This window comes from Calidris pugnax, unplaced genomic scaffold, assembly GCF_001431845.1.
Source record: "Calidris pugnax isolate Ruff unplaced genomic scaffold, ASM143184v1 scaffold24, whole genome shotgun sequence".
Classification (NCBI taxonomy): domain Eukaryota; kingdom Metazoa; phylum Chordata; class Aves; order Charadriiformes; family Scolopacidae; genus Calidris; species Calidris pugnax.
The window spans coordinates 12,085,159-12,106,605 of NW_015090922.1; the positions used below are offsets into that span (position 1 = coordinate 12,085,159).

The window sequence follows — 21,447 nt, forward strand, 5'->3', positions numbered from 1 at the left end:
GCTATAGAGCTGTTAAAATTGTTTTAAACAAAACAAAGCAAAAAAGCAAAAAAACCACAAAACAACAAAATCCAAAAACAGCCCACAAACAAGTGGGAGCTTTTCTCTAGAAGTCCTTTTTCTAAAGACAACCAGTGTTAAAAGGATTTTTTTTCAGGAACTTCTAACACCTTCTTAGGTAATTCACACTTAGATAAAGTAAGTGGGAAATCAAAATCTCTCTGAAACCAACTTGGAAATGCTGCCATATGTCTTCGTTTTCTTGAGATTATACAAGTTTAAAAAAAAAAAAAAAAAGGGGATTCCAGCCTCCAGCTTTCAACTGCCACATCCTTCAACCAGTCAGTTCTGGGATCTGTTAAATCAAATCTCCATCCACCACACTTCCCAACTTGTGAATTGATAGGTGATACAGTTTCCTGTGGTGGTATTTAAATTTACCATGGGAACAGCTAAATCAGTGACAGCAGCAATATGGAGGCACTGAATATATATTTTTTTAACTTACAGCGAGCTGACTTTCACATCCTTATTCAGCAACCTGATAAGGCTAAGTTAAAATGAATTATGTAGTGTTTGAATATGAGCAGAGGTGCTTGGGAAACCAAAGAGGACAGAAAGGCTTTAAGATCATGGGCTGTGACTTGAATTTTTTAAGGAAAGCTTTTTCAAAGTGTCTACTATCTGTTGATGTGCTAAAAAACAAAACAGTAAATGGAATGAAGTATCAGAGGTTAGTATTTTACAATTGCTAGAACATTTTGTATCCTTACAGTTTGGACATAAGCAATCAGGGTTTTCTTTTTTATCTCTACTTTAAGGAAACTGAGCTAAATTCTGCTTGACTTTATATATGGGTCTCTGTTCTCTGGCATAACTGTAGGGTTGTAACCAACGATAGATCTTATCCTCATGTGTCTGCCGATAGAGCATTAAAATGTACAAATAGTCGTCTATTGTGCTGCAGGCAGTCCTTGTCATTCCCTGGGCTCTCCAGATTTTTCTTGGACCCCATCCTCCTTGTGCTGTGCACAGGTTTCCAGATGAGTTTTGTGCTGTCGGTGGCAGGAGAACTTATCTGACTGACACCTTGGAATATCCAAAGGTAGTGAGGAATATTTGCTGGTGTGAAGACAGAGTCAGTGCTGAATGGAAAACAGTTAGAGCACTGGAATAATAAGAGAAAAATTAAATCAGCAGTCATTCCAAGAATTGTTGTGTCTCTGTTTTTGCTGTCTGATTTAGCTTCTGGACCAAATAGGGAGAAAGTTGTTTGGACCTTGAGGTAGCATTTGATTTTGTCTTTGTGATGAAGAAGAGAAGAAAAGAATTCACTATTTTTTTCTGATCTCTACTTTTCTCTTTCAGCTACAGTATACAGACGCACAGCCCAGAGTCTAACAAATATTTTTCTTGGAAGACTTACTGTTTTAAGAAATGTTAGAAGCAGGTTTTCTCCAACATGCATTGATTAATTCTACTTCAGAGTCTTTGCATACATTTTGAAATTCAACCTTCAGTGAGCATGGGGATTTGTTAGTACTGAACTGCTTTTAGTCTTAGAAGGTAACAAAAGGTGATTTGCTAGAGGAAAGAAAAATCAGTTAGTTGAAAGTAATGTGATAGAATATAATATGTAACTGTCTTAACTTGCTCAATTGGCGTTTTGAACCTGTGCTGTATAAGCAGAGTTTGAATTAGCTTTAACTATCACATATCTGAAGAAAATAATAGCATGTCTAAAGCAGCCTCTGTTGTTTGCAAGTTAGTTGTTTCAGTGAACTTCCTTGCCTCGGTATCTTTGGGAAAACCTTAGCAAGCCTAAAATATTTGCTTTAGACATGAGAATATCCAGTCTCTTAGAGCACTGCAAGACAGGTATCTAGATCCCTGTGGAAAAAAATACAGATCTTGAATGCTTTTCTGAGCTAATGCTTTGTATGTATATATCTGCTAGTTCTTATGTACGAGTTTTCTGTAGCGGTGAGTTAATTTTCTTTACAGCAAATGGGTAGAAAGGAAATTAATTTACTGATTGATAATAATCCTAAACTCAGATTGGCCTTGGAGTTTGGACCATTAACTGATGTGACCCACATTGTTCACAGTAGTGTTTCTCTGATGTGTTCACTTTCAGGAGACCTAGGTTCACTTTTATTCCTCCCTCCCTTTTCTTTCACATCCTATTTTTCTATGAGTTTCTTTCTCCAAAGTGAGAGGATCAAACCCCCGTCTGATTCCATTTTGGTCTTTTTTCCTTTTTTCTTCCCTTAATTCCCACAGTAAGGCACCTCATCATCCAACATCCCATCCTTCCCACTTGCCAGCTGCTTCCATCAGTAAGTTCTTAAGCATTCTTGAATATTACATCAATTTAGAGAACTATGAAAAACAAAATACATCTCAATCAACACATCTGTTGCCTCTTCAAAGGCTGTTTGCCAATTCGTTTCATCTGTGAGTATACTTTTTATTAGAGACTTAATCTGGCATAGATTAGTTCAAGCAGTTGATGCTTAAAAACTTTCCTGAAATTCTAACTCAGTTGGAAATCAGGTGTCCAGTTAAGTATCTTTTCATAACCCAGAAACACTTTTCATTTTATGTGAAAGTTTGAGCCACATGCTCACCAAGTCCCTGAAAGTGTGAAAGACACCGATATGCCAGTCTTACCAAAGGTTGGAGAATTGGGACTAAATAAATAAGTGAACACTGAAGGTAGGAAGCTTGGAATATTAAGAAGGTAGCAAAAGTTGAGAACAAGTTAAGTTTTTGTAGCTAGCTTAAAACACAGAATCTTGTCTTCTACCCATGAGTGCATCTTATACAGCAAGACACAAAAATTGATCAACTGTGGTGGATTGACCCTGTCTGGATGCCAGGTGCCCACCAAGCTGCTCCAGCACCCCGCCTCCTCAGCTGGACAGGGGAAGAGAAATAAGAGAAAAGGCTTATGAGTCAAGATAAGAACAGGGAGATCACTCAGTGATTACAGGCATGGGCAAAACAGACTCGACTTAGGGAAATTAATTTATTGGCAATCAAATTGGAGTAGGGATGGAGAATGGGGGCTGTGGTCAGTTCATCACACATTTCTGCTGCTCCACAGGGAGACAACTCCTTACATTCTTCCCCTAGGGTCCCTCCCATAGGAGACAGCTCTCCACAAACTTCTCCAACGTGAGCCCTTCCCATGGGCTGCAGTTCTTCACAAACTGCTCCAGTGCAGGTGTCTTCCATGGGGTGGAGTTCTCCAGGAACTCCAGTGTGGGTCCTGCCACAGGATGACAAGCCCTGCTGGCAAACCTGCTCCAGTGTGGGCTCCTCTCTTCATCCATCCACAGGTCCTGCCAGAAGTCTGCTCCAGCGTAGGCTACCCATGGGGTTACAGCCTCCTTCAGACATCTACCTGCTCCAGTGTGGGGTCCTTCTTGGGCTGCCTGTAGATATCTGCTCCACCGTTAACCTCTGTGGACTGCAATGGGACAGCCTGCCTCACCATGGTGTTCAGCATGGGCTACTGGGGAATCTCTGCTCTGGCACCTGGAGCACCTCTTCCCCCTTCCTCTTCACTGACCTTGGTGTCTGCAGAGTTATTACTCTAACGTATTCTCACTCCTCTTTCAGTTGCTGTTCTGCTGTATTGCCCCTCCACCCTTCTTAAATATGTTATTCCAGAGGTGCTACCACCTTCACTGATGGGATCAGCCTTGGCCAGCAGCTGGTCCATCTTGGAGCCAGCTGGCATTGGCTCTGTCTGACATGGGGGAAGTTTCTAGCAGCTTCTCACTGAAGCCACAGCTGCAGCCTCCAACCACCAAAACCTTGCCACACAAACTCCATAGTGATTTGAAGTCATGTATCCAGTGTATAGAGGCAAGTAAGATTTTCCATAGTAACTTTGGGGGAGGGTATCCTCCACTAGGACTTTTTATGCTTTTCAGTCTTCAGATACATTCATGTCACATTTTTTCCAAGCTTTTCTCCATAACCTGAGGATTAGATATGTGTTGCTCTGTTTTACAAGAGCCAAGGTTCTCATGTAATTATGTATTTCAGCACACTGTGCAAAACCTCAAATGCTGCAAAACTTTGCTGGGAGTTATAAGAAGCAGGAGAGATATCCCTTTACTCTTCTTTTGCTTGAAGACCTGCAAAAGGAAGAATAAGCAGTACATTTATCAGTAGGAATCTAATATTACAAAGCAGAGCACATATGGAGCTGGTAGCAAATGCATGGTAGGCCCCAGATTCCTTTTACAAAAGCAGGATGAGTTGACACTGTGGTCTCACATTATTATTCAGGCTTTTTTATTGTTGTGTAGAGACTGGACAGTAAAACAACCTGTGTATTGAAATCCAATAACAAATTATAAGCATTAAAACTTCTCTTATTTAATGTCATGACTGAGAAATACTTTTTCTGACAATGACAGGTCAAGAGGGTGATCATCCTCGTCCCTGTCATCTGTCAGTTCCCCCTACTAAAAGCCACACTCAGGCTCTACTGACAATATGCAAACTCACCATTTGCAATTACCCCAGATGCTGTGCCAATAAGCCTGGCAGGGAGAAAGAGCATACTGTTTAGCACATGTTTCCATTTTTACTGTGCAATAGGTGCATAGAATTAACATCTAGCAGAGCAGGTAAATTGTGCTTTAAATATTGGAAGATTTCCATTTAAATCCGTGGCTTTCATATTGCCATATCCAGAAATGCTTTGCTAAATTGGGGTTTTAAAGTAGCATGCTGATAATAAATCATATGAGTACTTCAGGATTTACATAATGTAATCCATTACTGTTGTCTGAATGGAAATTAGTAATAATATATTTAATGTTGAAAGACATCGATGGGAGAGTTTCTTTAATAGTGCTGCTTGTGAGTCAGAGACGTTCTTAATTAGGCTTTTTTTTGTGTGTATGTGTAGGTACCAGAATAACAAAAATCTTCCCACATTTGCAAGAAAGACAATGGAAAGAGGGAATGAGTTCTTTTGCTGCTGATTTTTGTCTCTTACAAATGATTGCAAGAATTGCCCACTTAGGAAATGGGCAAGATGTGGATGTTGGTAGGAGGTGACAGGATTGTCATAATATGGCCCTTAATAAAAGATGCAAATCAGAAAGAGCAGTGACATGTTGGAACACTGGTTGAAGTGTGTTGTAGGTTATAGATTGGGCTGAAAAAGGAAAAGTAATGGTATCTGTTATTTATTGGTGGCAGCTGCCTTGGAGTACAGTCCTTTCTAAGGTGATGAGTAACACTAATATCTTTTGCTTTTCTTACTCAGTTCAACAGTAGAGTTGCAAGAAATGAAAAGTCCAAAGGTTGATTACCTATAGACTCCTACACCCTCCATCCAAGAAAGGAAAAAATTATCTGTGCATTTCAAATGAAGACCTGCTGTTTTACCTGTTGGGTTCCCTGCAGACTCCACTGCAGAGCAAAGGCATATCATGTGTTTTTAGCCTTCAGAAGCAATTTATAAGAGATATAAGTGGTAAAACAAAAGGAGAAACATGATTTTAAGTGCCTGCAATTATATTAGAAAGCTTCATCTTTCTGTCAGGCTGCCTGGCTGCCATCCATCGGGTGGCATTCAGGGTTTCTTTGATGCAGACCCAGTGCCTCAGGTTGCCGTGGTGGTGGTGTCTTGGAGCGTGTTTCAGTGACAATTCCACCAATTCACCCCAATTCCAAGCCATTCCTGCAGGCTGGTCCAAAGCTTTACCAGATTTGCCTTCCTTGCTATATGAAGAGCTGGCATACAGGAGTTACCAGACCAGTGGCAACCAGGTACTTGATTCTAACATGTATCAAGGCACTATGGTGCATTCTCTAGCTCAAAAAATTACCAAGAATATATCAACAAGAAATAATTTAACAGTTGCTAGATACTGTTTCTGGGGACAACACTAAGTATCAACTTACTTCAGAAAACAGAGCCTTTGAAGTTATTTTGAAAGAAAAATAGTTTGCTTTCTTGTTTCGCTATTGAAAGATTTCTTTCCCAACACTTAATAATTTGAATTTATAATAGGTATGTAAATTATTTCCCTAAGCAGACAAAGCTTAGGTGAGATAAAATAGGTATAATGCATCCTGAACTCGTTTGGCAAACAGTAGCGATGAAGATGATTGTCTCACTTCTTATTTCTAATAACACTTCCTACCATTTAGGGTCAAACCCTCTTCTATTTATCAGAACCATTACAGTCTCATCAGTGGGTTTATGTACACAAAGGTACAGACACTTAGAATCATACAATTGTTTTGGTTGGAAGAGACCTTTAAGATCACCAAGTTCAACCGTTAACCTAGCACTGCCAAGTTACCACTGAACCATGTCCCTCAGGACTACATCTACACATCTTCTAAATACCTCTGAGGATGGTAACTCAACTGTTTCTCTGGGCATCCTGTTACAGTGCTTTCAGCGAAGAAATTTTTCCTTATATTCAATCTAAACCTTCCTTGTCGCAACTTAAAGCCATTTCCTCTCGTCCTATCACTAGTTACATGGGAGAAGAGACTGACCCCCACCTTGCTACAGCCTCCTTTCAGGTAGTTGTAGAGAGTGATAAGGTCTCCCCTCGGCTTTCTTTTCTCTAGGCTAAACAACCCCAGTGCCCTCAGCCTCTCCTCATAAGTCTTGTTCTTTAGACACCTCGCCAACTTTGTTGGCCTTCTCTGAACACACTCCAGTCTCTGCTACCAGCTGCTATGCTGTCTTCTTTGGGTTTCCCAGTCATTGGATAGGTGTGTGTGAGGCTCTTTTAATGCAGTTCTGCAGCGGACTCCTTTGCCCCGTGGAGGATACAAGCAAGTAGTTAATACTTTATTGAGAAAGAAATTAATAAAAATTTTAAAAAGCAAAAAAAATCACTTCTCCAAAGCAACCCTACTGAAGTTCGTGTACTTCTTAAGTCTACAGTGATGACACCTCAGAATGGCATTTTTCCCAGTTGAAGGTAGGAATATTTCACTTCCGCTGCAAAGCATGCTGGAACCTTGGTATGTGTAATGCATATTACAGGCTTGAACTCCAGAGGGGTTATAACCATTATGAAACTATGTTCTGAAAGCCATCTTCTCTGACCTGTGTAGGTTATACACCATAGATCCTTAGTGTGATTCCATAGAATTATAAGATTTAATATGGAGATTTAGCACAAGTGAGCTTTTTTGCATGTATTTCTAAGCTTGGATGGAACCAAGTTATTGCTATCAGGAAGGGGGGTCTGGAAATGGAATCAACAAGACGACTGTGAGATTTAGTAGTTTAAAGGCAGGAAGTGGTTTTCATATCCCTTTTTACCTTCGGATCACAGCTTTTCTGCAACTAGCATGTGAATGGGGTATCCATGGGGACCTGTTTAGTTCAAAACAGCTTCTGTCTTGCTGTGGCCTGAGAAGTTTGCAAAATTTCTACAATTGTATTTTCTGTGACATCTTGTTTGTCTCTGGCTATCCCAAGCCTCTGGTGTTTTGCATGGTGTACAACAAGATAATGGTTGTCTTGCTACAAATGCTTCAGTAGTTTCTGTTCTGGCAAAAACTTGCTTTTTCAGGCTACCATTCAACATCCAGCATAATTTACTGCAAAAGGATTTAGGTTGCCTATTAGGAAGAAAGCCTGCCTGTTAGAGTGGTGAAACAAGATACACGAATGTGTTGTGGAATTTTCCTGCTGGGGATTTTCAAGAACCATCAGAAAATTGGAAGCTGAGGATGCCTGAAATATATGAGACCCTTCCCCACTGCAGGAGGCTGGGCTCAGGCATCTCCTAGGTGCCTGGATTTACACTTCTGTTATTCTATGGCAAAGGAACAAAGCTGGAGTTGAAAAAATATTTAAGAAACAACTCTTTTCTGAAAGGCCAGAAAGCCCAGTCATACAAGGTTCTGTTTCATCACATTCTATGTAGCTTTTGTAACTGTTAGAAAAAGACTGCTGAACTTCTCAGATCTATCACAAACACATGCTTAAAATACTGTCATTCAGGATCTGTCTGGTATAATAGTTACCTCTGGGAAAAGGGCTTTGTCCTGAAATTTTCACAATGCTTGTTTTCCTTCTTAGCATCACAACACCGTTTCCTTTCCAGGAACTAACAAAGGCCAGCAGCTCAGGTGTTGACTCTGCAGAGAATTCAGTTGACCTTGCAGTTACTTCCATAGCCTGGAGCTCTGTTAAAATAAACATGTGTGTACACCCCTTTGAAAGTTCACCTTCCACAGCAGCCTTGACAGTGATGTTTTGTCACATTTTCCTTCTTTCCTTGAAGACAGCCAAAGGACAGTCAATATGATTGTGTGTCACCAGAGTATCCACCACCACTACCACAAGTGGCTGGGCACGCTCTAGCATTGCAGGACATGTTTGCAGATTTGTAGCAGTAAGATGAGGGAACTCTAGCCCCAAGGGTGGCTTTTTGTCTGATCATAGTGATAATCATCTTAGAGAATCATAGAATCATTTTGGTTGGAAGAGACCTTTAAAATCCAACCATTAACCTAGAACTGCCAAGTTACCACTAAGCTATGTCCCTCATCTACACATCATTTAAATAGCTCCAGGGATATGACTCAACCATTTCCCTGGGCAGCCTGTTCCAATGCTTAACAAACCTTTCAATGAGGAAATTTTTCCTAACTTCCAATCTCAATCTCCTCTGGTACAACTTATTTCCTCTTTGTCCTATCGCCTGTTACTTGGAAGAAGAGACCAATCCCCAACTGGCTACAACCTCTTTTCAGATAGTTGTAGAAAGCAATAAGGTGTCCCCTCAGCCTCCTCTTCTCCAGGCTGAACAACCCCAATTCCCTCAGCCTCTCCTCATAAGACTTGTTCTCCAGACCACTCACCAGCGTCCTTGCCCTTCTCTGAACACACTCCAGTGTCTCAATTTCTTTCTTGTAGTGAGGGGCCCAAACTGAACGCAGTACTTGACATGTGGCCTCACCTGTGCTGCGTACAAGTATCTTATAATCCTAATATAAAACCATGTCAGTTTCGTCATTCAAAAGATCATGTAATTTTTTTAGCTTTAGTATTTGATTTAATAAGAGATATTGCACCTTGTGAGCCTGTCAGGACTTAACACTGTCAATCCTAACACCATGCTACTTGTTACCAACACTGTATCAACACAAACTGAATGTCACCGCCACAAACTAAATTAGTTTTCTTTCTGTAAGTTTATCACGGGAAGTTATGACACAAAACTCTTCTACATTTTACAGATAATTATTTTACATTGCTAGCTATTGCATGGGTAGACCCACTACATTCTGCGGAATAAGATTTTTCCCCGGAATAATAGCTTTAGTATTTACCATATGTAGAATGCATTTCCATCTCTCTGATTTCAATTGCAGATTTATTGACATAAGAGCATTGTGTTTAGAGTGAGGCTGTTTGTTCCGCCTGAAAGATAACACTGGAAGACAGAAATAACTTCAGTTGGCATTGATTTTTTTTTTTTTTTTTTTTTTATTATATCCTGTTGTCTGTGTCATCTCCTTTCCAACTGAAAAAGCTCTAATTTCTGTCTTGTGGAAAAAAAATTCTTGGAAGTTAAATTTTATTTTAAGAAACTTGAGATGGGAAATTGACTTTTCAGAAAATATGTCGTATAACAGCAACTTCCCTGTGGTATTTCTAGCAATATAACTTCTTTTACCAAATAAAATGTAATGTGAAAATTGTAGTTACAAGTTCTCTAGTTTAGAAATAGCATATTTATTAAAATCATTGTTAAATATCACCAATAAAGAAATCAAGAGGAAGTAGGAAGAATCTGTCTTTGATTTGCTTACTTTGTGGGTCTGACAGATGTTTATCTACAGGAATTGCTCCATTCACCCTCCAAGATGAGGTCAGCCCCACTGTCATCTGTGTGCTTCCCCAGGCGTCTATAAAATGGACGTAGCACCCTATGTTTATATCCATTCCCTACCAGTTGTCCAATCCTTTAAAACAGAAATTTGTTCATTAAATATTAGATTTATTAAAACATGCTGCATGATCATCTGAAGACAAGCATGTGTAATTCCAGGTTGTTAATACCTTAAGTTTGTGTAAGTGCTCACTAATTCTGTGGGCACTGTGCAGATGGACAGTAGAAACTCGTGAGGACTCATCTTGAAGGCTTTCTTAAGGAAAGTCTCAAAGTCATTTGAAGGAGAATTTTGCATGAGCACATGTGAGAACTAATCCTCCCTCAGCCCCAGCCCCTGCTGCTGCAGAGTGGATGGGCCACAGCTGGGGTGTGTGCCCCGGCCTTTGTGCTCCTGGTTTTTGAACACTTAGTCCAAATGATTGCTCGCCAGCAAGGGTGGGACATTTCTGAAAACTAAATTGGACTTGTCCATGTGCTGAAATTGCAATCAGACCTTCAGTACCTTACAAGATGTGTAATACCTCTGGGCTTTATGTTCTCCTTTATTAAACGAATCAAATGTGAAGGTATTTCCATTGGAATGGATGTGGGAATTACTGTTGTCCCTTCAGCTTTGAGTGAGATAATGAATGTGTGCGTGATAATAAATATGTAGGGAAGGTTTGAATCATGTGTAAGTAATCATTTGGATAGCTTTTTAGTTTTGAGGGTGGGTTTTTTTTTAATAATAAAAAAGAAAACACAAGTAAAACAAGCCCTGAAACAAAACTAGACGCCTGTCACAAGTGCAATCACTTTTATCTGTTTGCATGTCAAGCCAAATCTTTAAATACATATAGGCAGAATCTCTCTTTTAGACAAGAATTCAAGCATTTAAAGATAAGCATGTGTTTGAAGGCAAATAAATTTGAGCCTGAGCCCATGATACAAAGCCACCCGCCGTATTTGGACTTGAGGTACTTAAAAATGCAATTTATTCTTCAATGCATTCAGTAAATAGCTCATGTTAACAGACATGACTTGTCAAGACACCTATCTGTTCTAAAACTAACTCAATCTGTGAGTATTTTTTCACTTCTTTAGTAACACTTATCGTCTTTGTTTTCTTTAACAATATGGCATTATCTAAGGATCTGATTCTTGTCCTATTGAACAAGAAATTTCCTGTCAGCTTTCCTAAGGAAAGCAGATTCAAGATATAGTAAGCAAAACCTGTGTATTTATTACTTGTTAAAGAAATGAAATGAAGTGGAAATTTTATACTTTTTTTTATAGTATATATTTTATCTCAAAGTTTTAAAATTACTCTGTTGCATGGCTTTTTAAAGCAAAACTTTTAAAGATAAGAAGAAATAGAAATGAAAGTATAAAAGCTCAAAGGCAAAATCCTGTAAAAGTTTCTGCCTGGAGAAATCTTGATGACAGTATGTATGCTGCTGCTGTAGAGGCCAAATTAGAGTTTGAAAATAGTCCTTTGAGACCTAATTTTGATGCATAATGATCTGGTTACACTCCATCCTGAAACCTGAGGACGTTGTTCCTACCTTTTCTCAATTTCTGACATAACTTTAGGCAAATTACCTCTCCTGCCTCAATATCCTTCCTCTGTTTATAAGTTATACAGTGCTAAAAAAAAAAAGCTCTATTTCAGAACATACATAACTGCTTAAAGTAGCCAGGTTTAAATATTGTACAAAAGCTCTTAAAATCAATCTTCAGCACGAGAACACCAGTATGGTCATTGTTCCTTTGCATTCATTGTTCAGTTAAGCTCTGTTGTAATTACTAAGGGTGATGTTAAACCAGCTGTTTTTTCTGAATGCTGGTTGTAGTTATGGATGACAGCAATGTGAGGACACCCAAAAGGTGCCCAGGGTGAAAATCACTGTGTGCCAGAAGTGCTGTGGAAGTGTTAGTGTTTTGTCACACAGGGGTGACCTGGCAGCTATACTGGTTGCTATGAGTGTAACCATTGCACATGGCATTCAGTTTGGCTTTGATGGGGCAGTAGCCATTTAACTAAAATATCTGATTTTTTTTTTCTTCCCCAAACACTGTCTCTGGTTGATGCCAGTCCCCTCCAGATGAAGGGAAATGCCCAGGACGTTCCCTTTTAGAAATCTGCATTCTGAGCAGTAGCAAATTCTGAAAAGCCTCTCTGTGTGTGCAATCTCTCTCCCTCTTTAACAGCAACATTTTTTAGTTTTTTATATTGTCAGAACTCTGTAAATACTCACAACGTAGTGGATAAAGAATGGAAATAGCACATTTTGGTATGCAGGGTAATTTTGTCTGTTGCCGTAAGTGCTCCACACTGAACCCTTCTCAGTTAAGCTGAAACCATTTTAGTACAAAATGAGACCTGATGTGTTCCAGCCTTTGTTATTTGGCGTACAGGGTCTTTTTCTTCCAATCTTTCCCCCTTTGAGGGTTAGGGAGTATTCTGTGTTACTTTCTTATCTTTTAAGTTATGATTTATAATCCATACTTAAGAGATACTACATGATTAACAGTGTTAAATGTAGTTCTAGATGCTTCATTTAAACATCCTTTTTGCAAGTATTTATGAATTTAGTGCAATTTTGCTTTCCAAATATTTCTGTCTTTTTTAACATTTCTCTAAGAGCTTGGAGTTAAGCCTGTAAGTCTTTTCAGTCTTTGAAAGTGTAGGCAATATTTGTGCATGTACATGTGAGTCTATAAAAGCAATTATATGCTATTGTTTTTCAAATTACTCAGAGTTACTCTTGGCTGCAATGAAAAGAAGTAGTGGCATTACTGGGTATAGTTTTGAGATGAAATTAGTTCTAAATTTGCCAGTTCTCAAGTACCATCATATAAAGCCTAAACTCCGTGTGCTGCATTGACAGTATTCTCTATGAACATTTGGAAATCATCATGAGCCTTTCTTACTCCTTCTTTTGAAAAGGAGAGTTAAATAAATGCATTTTAAAAAGATAAACTGAATAATATAAAGGGCTGAAGGACTCAAAATCAAACAGGGAACAGAATGTACTTTACAGAAAGAAACTTTTACTGAGGAAATGATAGCCCTATGTGACTATTTAGTAGAAATACTGTGAGAAGAAACTGTTTATATTGGAACTTGTTTATAGACTGACTACGGCAAATCCATTTAATTTTAATTTGAACTCCTCTGCTAAGAATAGAAATACCACAATCGGGCTGTATGTGGTACCCTAATGATATTTTCTAGAATCTGTCGTATACCACTGTAAGACTTTTTTCTTTTTAAAATATATTTAAAGGCCAGGTTTTTTTGAGATGCTAGTATTGTCTAAAGTATGTCTTGAAAGCACTAGTTGGCTGTTACACAGATGTTGGGGAGGGGTTCCCGAGTATTCCCTGTTTTCTGATTATTAGTGATCTCTGCATTTAGTGATCTCTGCTTTCCTACTTGCAAACAATGAGAGAAGTTTGGAGAGAGCAATGTCACTCCTTTTCTAGGCAGATGTCTTCAGACAGTCAAATCAATGTCTCTAGCATGGCTCTTCAGTATGAGATAAATGGATTTTAATTTAAACATAAGACTATTGTTGGTGCAACTAGAAATATGTGGTTCACAAACCTGGGTATGAGCCCGCACAGATGTGATCATCCACTTCTGAGTCACCTGGGAAAGTTACTGTCTGGTTTGGAGCCTGTGGCCCACCACAGCGGTGTGCATTGTGCAAGATGTGGCAGTGTCTTGCTTGAGGACTGAGGAAAAGTGTCGCTTATGTGTTTTGTTGACTAACAGAGAACAAGGTAGCTGAACTTCATGTGAACTGAGTGTAAAGCTCTTGTGACTTACTTGGTTTGCTTTGATGAAAGTCCAGTCATCCAGTGTCCAGTCATGCACAGTTTATGCCAGATGGTACTCCAGCCCCCACAAACAAGTACTGCTGCCGACTGGCAAAGGGGGGACTCTACATGGGCTGTAGTGAGAGGTGAGGTGGATGCAGAGTCGCCACTCGGGAGTCATAGAATCATAGAATCATAGAATTTCCCAGGCCGGAAGGGACCTCCAAGGGTCATCTAGTCCGACCTCCCCGCAGTCAGCAGGGACCCCCCCAACTAGACCAGGTTGCCCAGGGCCTCGTCGAGCCTCTCCTTGAATATCTCCAGGGATGGGGCCTCAACCACCTCCCTGGGCAACCTGTTCCAGTGCTCCACTACCCTCACAGTAAAGAACCCCCTTCTAATCTCCAATCTAAATCTGTTCCCCTCCAGCTTGAAGCCATTTCCCCTCGTCCTGTCACTACAGGCCTTTCTAAACAGGCTCTCCCCAGCCTTCCTGTAGGCTCCCTTCAGGTACTGGAAGGCTGCTGTTAGGCCACCCCGGAGCCTCCTCTTCTCCAGGCTGAACAACCCCAGTTCCTTCAGCCTGTCCTTGTAGCAGAGGTGCTCCATCCCCTTGATCATCCTTGTGGCCCTCCTCTGGACCCTCTCCATCAGGTCCATGTCCTTCTTGTATTGAGGGCTCCAGACCTGCACACAATACTCCAGGTGAGGTCTCACCAGAGCAGAGTAAAGTGGCAGAATCCCCTCTCTGGACCTGCTGGCAACGCTTCTTTTGATGCAGCCCAGGATGCGATTGGCCTTCTGGGCTGCAGCTGCACACTGCCTGCTCATGTCCAGCTTAAGAGTCATGACTCTCGAGTGTGCAGTTCATCTGTGCAGTTTGACATTAAAGCGGGATGTTGTGCATGGATTTATCCAAGTGCTAGTCTTTAGTGATAAATGTGGACCAGCAGACTGACAGAAGAGACAGTTTTGGGGGAACGGGCTAACACACCTCCAATGTCATCCAAGACAGACCAAGGAAACGACATTTCTCTGGGATGTTTGAGCAGCTTTCTCACACGGAAATGTGCTCTTTGTGTGGAAGTGATATTGATAGTTGACACCTGCTATTTAATCTGATGACTTCAGGACTGGTGTATTGCTTGTATCTGTTTTCAAGTCAGTGCATTTCTGAAAAGGACACTTGTTTTGTTGTTTAACTGTAAGTATTCAAAACCCACCTGGATGCATTCCTGTTTAACCTGCTCTAGGTGAATCTGCTTTGGCAGGGGGGGTTGAACTAGATGATCTCCAAAGGTCCCTTCCAACCCCTACCATTCTGTGATTCTGTGATTGTAAGGGAAAAATGGAATTTCATAAAAGTATTAAAAATAGAACTGTAAGTAATACAGTAAAATTAGTTTGAAGACTTTGGTTAAGATAAAGAAGTAATGATAATGTGTTTATCCAGCCAAACAAGAAGGAGATTTTTATCTGCTGTGTAAAATTACAGGTGCTTTATCTGTGAAGAATGATGCTTAAGATGAAAAACTGAGAAAAGCAGTATAGTAGGCTGATTATCATATCAAGTGTGAACTGTTCACTGCCAGAACATCCTGTTCGTTTCATATAAGCAGATAACTTTTTGGGAGCCTTTTCCAGGAGAGTTTAACTTTCTCACATCCAGGCTGCATACTTTAGCAAATTCTACAATATGGATGATAACCAAAAGAACAGTTCTGTGTTAATATAGAATTATTTCCGATGGTAATAACTTTTAAAAGATTTCCAGCAGCTTTGTAACTTCAATAAATCATTCAGAAGCTGGAAATAGGAGTCTAGGTAGGACTTCCAACTACTTGTTATGTATTCTCTGTGTAAGACAGTCTTTCTCTTGAGGGCTATGGTATTTATTAGACGTTGGAATTTTGCTTAATACATAAAAATAAACATAATTAATAATATAAAAATAAACATAGTTGATAACTATTTGGTACTTATCTCTTTCTTGAAGAGGGAGCTAGAGTCATTGCTTTTTGGTTGTTCTTTTGCACAAATAAAAGGGGTAGCTTTGTGTATAAGTCAATGTTTATTTACTGAGAGCTTACTTAGAATAGAAAAGTAATGCCATTCTGGCCATTCCACAAATGTTTCTTCTTATGGTGAAAACCTCTCTGAATGTGATTTTTTTGTAAGATATTAATGTGGAAGGAACTCAGGTTCTCTTTAGTGCATAAATGAATTTGCTAGTTTTGTGAGGTTTAGCCCTTGCTGTGCAGTGAAGGAAATTGATCTTAATTCATGGGTCTATGCTCTGTGTTTTCCCAGGATATCCATCTATTGACTTAGTTTAAGACCATTTTCTAAGCATTCCTAAGTCAATACCTTTTAATTTTACAGCCCTCAAAAATCGGGTTTCTTTCAGTGTTTGTAAAAGGATTTGAGACTATTATAGATTTCAGTTGTTCTCAGAGTTTTAATTTTTTTGTGTTATTGTTAAATACTGTACTGTTGCTTGGAGAACTCATTCATGTACAGTAAAGCTTGCAACAGACCAAAGTTTGCATTTTTAGGCCATCATAATAACTCAGGGTAGCTGAAATTCAGAAAATGACAACTGCTAAATACATTTCAAAGTGTTATATGCAGTGAAGTAGTGAGTGCATAGATTCATTTGGCAATGGATGACTGAATGTAGACCCCTCCAGATCTGATATTCCATTTTGTGGAGACGTGAGTGGCTCCAGGAATGCTTGTAATATCTCTACACATTAGCAACTGTGGGCTATTCTTCATTGCTAATTCATCTTCAGCTTTTGCTTAATGCATACAAAATACTATGCAGGTGTTGGTGAGACTTTTCAAAATAAAGCCTTGGGAAAAAAGCACTCTGGAGGATTTTTTCCCAAAGTTTTCATTCTGGGATGTATCAACATCATTTTTTACTTCCTTTACCATTAAGTTTCATATGCAATTGAACAGGAATTAGTGGCAAAGTGGATTATTAGAGCCTTAAGCCCAGATCTTAATCAGGAATTCTACAAAGTAATCAGTTCTGGATGGAGTTTTTGTTCAACTGGATAATATGTATTTGTACTTAGCTTTCTTGCACTTGTGTCAGCACTTTCTGAGTGTACAGGGGCCAAGGGATGTTGGGATTTTTTTGGCTGATTTTTTTTTTGTCTCCCTGAAGATCAAATGAGATGAGAGTCTGAGCTGTTTGGAGAATCTGTGTAATTACTGTTAAAGAGGTTGTCAGTGTGCTTGATAGCGATAAAGCACAGAAGACTTATTCCCAGCCTAGCATGAATTTACAGATAAAGGTTTAGAACAAATAGAAGTTTCTGTACTAGGCAGTGAAAATCCTTGCCCTTTAGCAATTGATGCTAAAAAATTTAAAAAGTTACGCACAACTTAGGGAAGTTATCTTGCACTTCTAGCTAGAGAGGATTATTTTTATTTTTGCAGAATATCTACTTCTGTATTGCATTTGAGTTTTCCCATATTTGTGTCTGATGCAGCCAGTGTTTATTGTTTTTTTTCCTCTGTTTCAGCACCCAAAGACAATGAAGAACGTGTGTTCCGGGAGCGTATGCGCCCCAGAAAGCGGCAGGGTGCTGTGCGACGCAGAGTACATCAGGTTAATGGACACAAGTTTATGGCCACCTATCTTAGACAACCAACATACTGTTCGCACTGCAGAGATTTTATATGGTGAGACTTTGCTTTCTTTGCAACTTTGAAATGAAGAGGTAACATACCCTCCTGTTGTGCTGAAGTATAAATGGCGTAGAGTAGTAGTTCTTTTCCTCTTCATTTTAATATTAGTCTGTCATCAGTTTTGCAAATGATGACAGAAGACTGTTAAACTTCCATCACAAATGTTAGACTTCATTGTATTTGCATTTTCTCTCATCTGAACCACAAAGTTCAATCTTTTCCTCTCTGGTACAGACTATAAATTCTAGGTAGACAGCCAGTCTCGTGTTCTGTAGGTGCCTAGATGTAGGTTTAGACCTGATAGTAGACCTTTGTGTTTTGCCAAGGTGACTGAATTCTTCTTTAGGTGCTGAAGTGTCACCATTTTCCTCCTAGGAAATGCCAAGCTCCTATACATCCTACTACTAATGACATATGTGAATATTAGACTTCTAATGATCCAGGGGTTTGGGTACTCACTGCACAGGGTCAGTCTTATTACAGTGTATGTCAAGTACTCCCTTTTAGAAATGATTTACCTTAGTTTTCAGTCCTTGCAATTTTTGGATAGGGAAAAGTGGTGGAGACATTTAGTTTCCAGTTATTTTTCAGCAGCTGTATTGATGTTTTCCAAAGTTACTTAGAGATACTGATTTGTACCTTTATACACATAAGATCTGATGTGATCCGTAATTAATATTTCTTAAGAGTGTGTACTGAATCAGTCTTTCTTAATGAGAAACTAAGTGAATTGTTCATTGTGAATTGAATTACCTTCCTCTAACAAACGTTTGCGGGTTAGGCTTTAGGTTAGCTAAGATAATTTCAAGCAACAGTATTGGCAAATGCAATCTGTCTATTTAGAGGCCTGCTTGATTCCTTTTTTGCCAGCTTGTGGCTTCCCTCTCTACGTACCCTTTGGCTTTGCCTATTTTATTATAGTAAATGTGTCTTTAATAATAAAGGTCATATAGTAAATGTGTTTTTCATTTTTAAAAATATATATTCTTCATTTTCTAAAAAAAACTGTTTTATTTTCAGGGGTGTAATAGGAAAACAGGGATACCAATGTCAAGGTAAGCAAAAATCTACAGGGGGACAGTTTGAATATATGTAGTATGTTACATTACATAAATAATAAGATATTTTCATGAAGCAGTGTTAAGAATTTAGCACAAGATGATCAGAATAAGTTTGTCTCACCAAAGATACAGTCTTTACTGTAAGTCACAGTAAGATTTTTCAAAACTGTAGGTCTTAGGCAGCATATATGAGGTAAGGGCACAGTTAACATCACTGAACAACAGATCCTAGGTAGCTCTTGATGCACATCCAACAAGGGGGGCGCATATCTGCTGATGTTGGCTTCTTCATTTTTAAGTTCTTGTATTTTAAAATGGTGAATTCTTTATTCTGCTTAAGATTCTTTGTTTAAAAATGCCAGGTAATTGCAAAGACTGTAATTAAATAGATGAGATAATTATAGAGGTCATCATTAGAGAAGGTTATAGCAAAGACTGCAGAAGTGTTTCATTTTCAGCTCCCATTTTTCAACTCAATTTCTTGTACTGTTAATTTTTTTTATGCAGTCACTTATTGGGATGATGTTTTTCTACTTAAGTTTCATCTGACAAGTAGAAATAATCAAGTTAGTGTTGATTTTTCAGTTACGAAAGACTTAATGAAATCTCATTGCAAATAAATAAATGAAATAATGGTTTTACAAGCTATAATAAGAATTGCTGTATTAACATACAGTAGAGGTTCCTTGAGTTCTGATTTGTGGAGGTTTTTTTCTTACAATGACCAAAGTTAGAAGAAAATGAAATTCATTATTACACTGAAGATTTTTTTTCTTCGCTTAATGACCTTGAATCCCACAGTAGGACAGACCTTGCAATTTTTAATCATAACTGTCATATCTGCAAATGTTATTCATTGATTAAGTAATCAGTATGAATATTGACATAGCATTTTTGCCTCCTGAAACCTTTTACTGTTATCAGCTTAGGATAACACGTAACAGAAAGAATGTTCGACTTTGTTTTTTCTGTTCTTTGACTTTGTAATGGGTTATTTTTATGTTTCTTTTCCTCTGGAAGCTTTTCAGACAAGAATGGGTTTTGCCATTGTGTCTTATATAATGTGGAGATCATGGACTTTATCAGATAAAGAAATAAAATATGTAAAAATTGAGAAAAATTGTGGCTAATATTTCAGAAGGTAATCTGTGGTATTACAAACTGAGATTTTGGCAAATGGGCTTTAGTTCTCTTAAACTTCATTAGTCTCTTGAAAGTCCATTATCTTCTGCCCTTGTATGTCAGATTTACTTCATAGGACTCACCAAGTCACCAGCCAATTGCAGTCTTTCAAGTTGCAGTATTTCTAGTCTTCTAAGATCGGTCTTTTGCTTTGAAATCAACCTTCATGAAAACTCATTCTTTTATCTGTTTTTTGTTTATAGTTTGCACTTGTGTGGTCCACAAAAGATGCCATGAACTTATAATAACGAAGTGTGCTGGCTTAAAAAAACAGGAAACTCACGATGAGGTAAATGTTTATAAAATACATTTTCTAGATAAAACTCTGTCTTTCATCTCTTAAGTAGTGTCATCTCCTCTATTTAATCAATATATGTTAGACCTCTTTGTGCCCTTCTTGTCTTCTTGTGATGTAGCATATAGTTTGGAATGACAGATTACCGTAACAGTTTCATTTACATGGGAATTCTTATACAGCAATTTATTTCTAATTAGTAAACTTATTATAATGTTTGAGTGCTTAAAGTCTCAGTGAGTCCCTTCAATTCCTTTTCATTTGTAATATTCTCCATTTCTGAATTAATATGAGTTTTGTTATTTTAATTCAGAAGAAGCAGGCCGGGACCTGCATTTTGTGTGACTGAGTGATTAGCAGCTGATAGATAGGCAGTGTGCTTGAGTACCTTGTATCAACATAAAAGGCTGCCCAGACTTTGCTTGCAAAGTTTCCCCTCCACAAAGACTGAATCCAAACTGTCAAAATGTACAACAAAAGCTGTCTGTGTGCTGAAGAAGGCCAATGGGTATTAGATAAGATGGTAGTGATAACTCCAGGTACTTTGTAGCTAACAGGTTTTCCAGCATAATTCCCTTTAGCAAGCTTTTGTATATTAAAGGAGTTAATACAATACATGCTTTATGTTATCATGCATTACAATAAATGAAAACAGCACCTGAAAATGACATTAGCTGCCTTCAGAACCATACTGTCAAGGAGGTAAATATATCTGCCAACAGCACATTCTGCTCTTGATCAGAAAACAAAACAAAGCAATCCTTTCACTTGGGTTAAAGCTGTCTCTCAGCTAAGATGGCCCTTTTAGACTTGTTTAGGAAATTAATGTTAATTCCTGCAGATAGTTTTACACCAGGGAGTGATGTGACTGCTGTTGTATTCAGGTCCCTTAGAATTCTCAGCTTTGGGATATCGCTTAATGGCTGGGTTGATAGGGGACAGTTGGGGAAGAGGATGGGTTTTATGGGTATTTTAAACCGTTGTAGCCCTCAGCTGTAACCAGTGAATGCTTCATCTTATGCAGAAGTTTTTGGTTTGCCTTTTTTTAACAGAAAAGCTAAAGGATGCTCAATGTCCTTTTCTGCTTTGTGCAACAGCAAGGACCTACTGTCTTTTGCCATAGGATTAGATGAGGTAGTCTGTGGGTGATCCCAGTTCCTTGGCCATGCAGAAAAAGCATATTTCTTAGTTTTATTTGTTAAAAACTTACATTTGTATGCTTGAAAAAGCCTAGTTTTAAACTGCAAATCAGAGTTGTGTGTAACGATGGGTTTAAACCTCTCTTTCAACTTCGATATGAATTTGACTGAGACACTAACTGATCTCGTTCTTCCTGTGCAATTCTCTACCATTTTTCATACTGGAAGCATTCTGTAATATCTGGTTTACAACCAGTGTTTTACATCTGAAACTTGATTGCTTGCATAGGATTGTGATAAAGGGCTGTGTTTGGCTAGTGCTGTTTTCACATAGTACCCACAGGAAGATAGAA

General features: G+C 38.7%; 1 protein-coding gene across 2 annotated transcripts in view; it reads left to right on the top strand.

Annotated features, from left to right (window-relative positions):
* Positions 1 to 21,447, top strand: part of PRKCE (protein kinase C, epsilon) — a 295,554-nt gene that overhangs the window by 164,072 nt on the left and 110,035 nt on the right. For both annotated transcript variants that reach the window (XM_014950985.1, XM_014950984.1), the window contains exons 3-5: positions 17,252 to 17,411; positions 18,438 to 18,472; positions 19,864 to 19,949. In XM_014950985.1, coding sequence (XP_014806471.1) covers positions 17,252 to 17,411; positions 18,438 to 18,472; positions 19,864 to 19,949 — 281 coding nt within the window. The remainder of the gene's footprint in view (positions 1 to 17,251; positions 17,412 to 18,437; positions 18,473 to 19,863; positions 19,950 to 21,447) is intronic.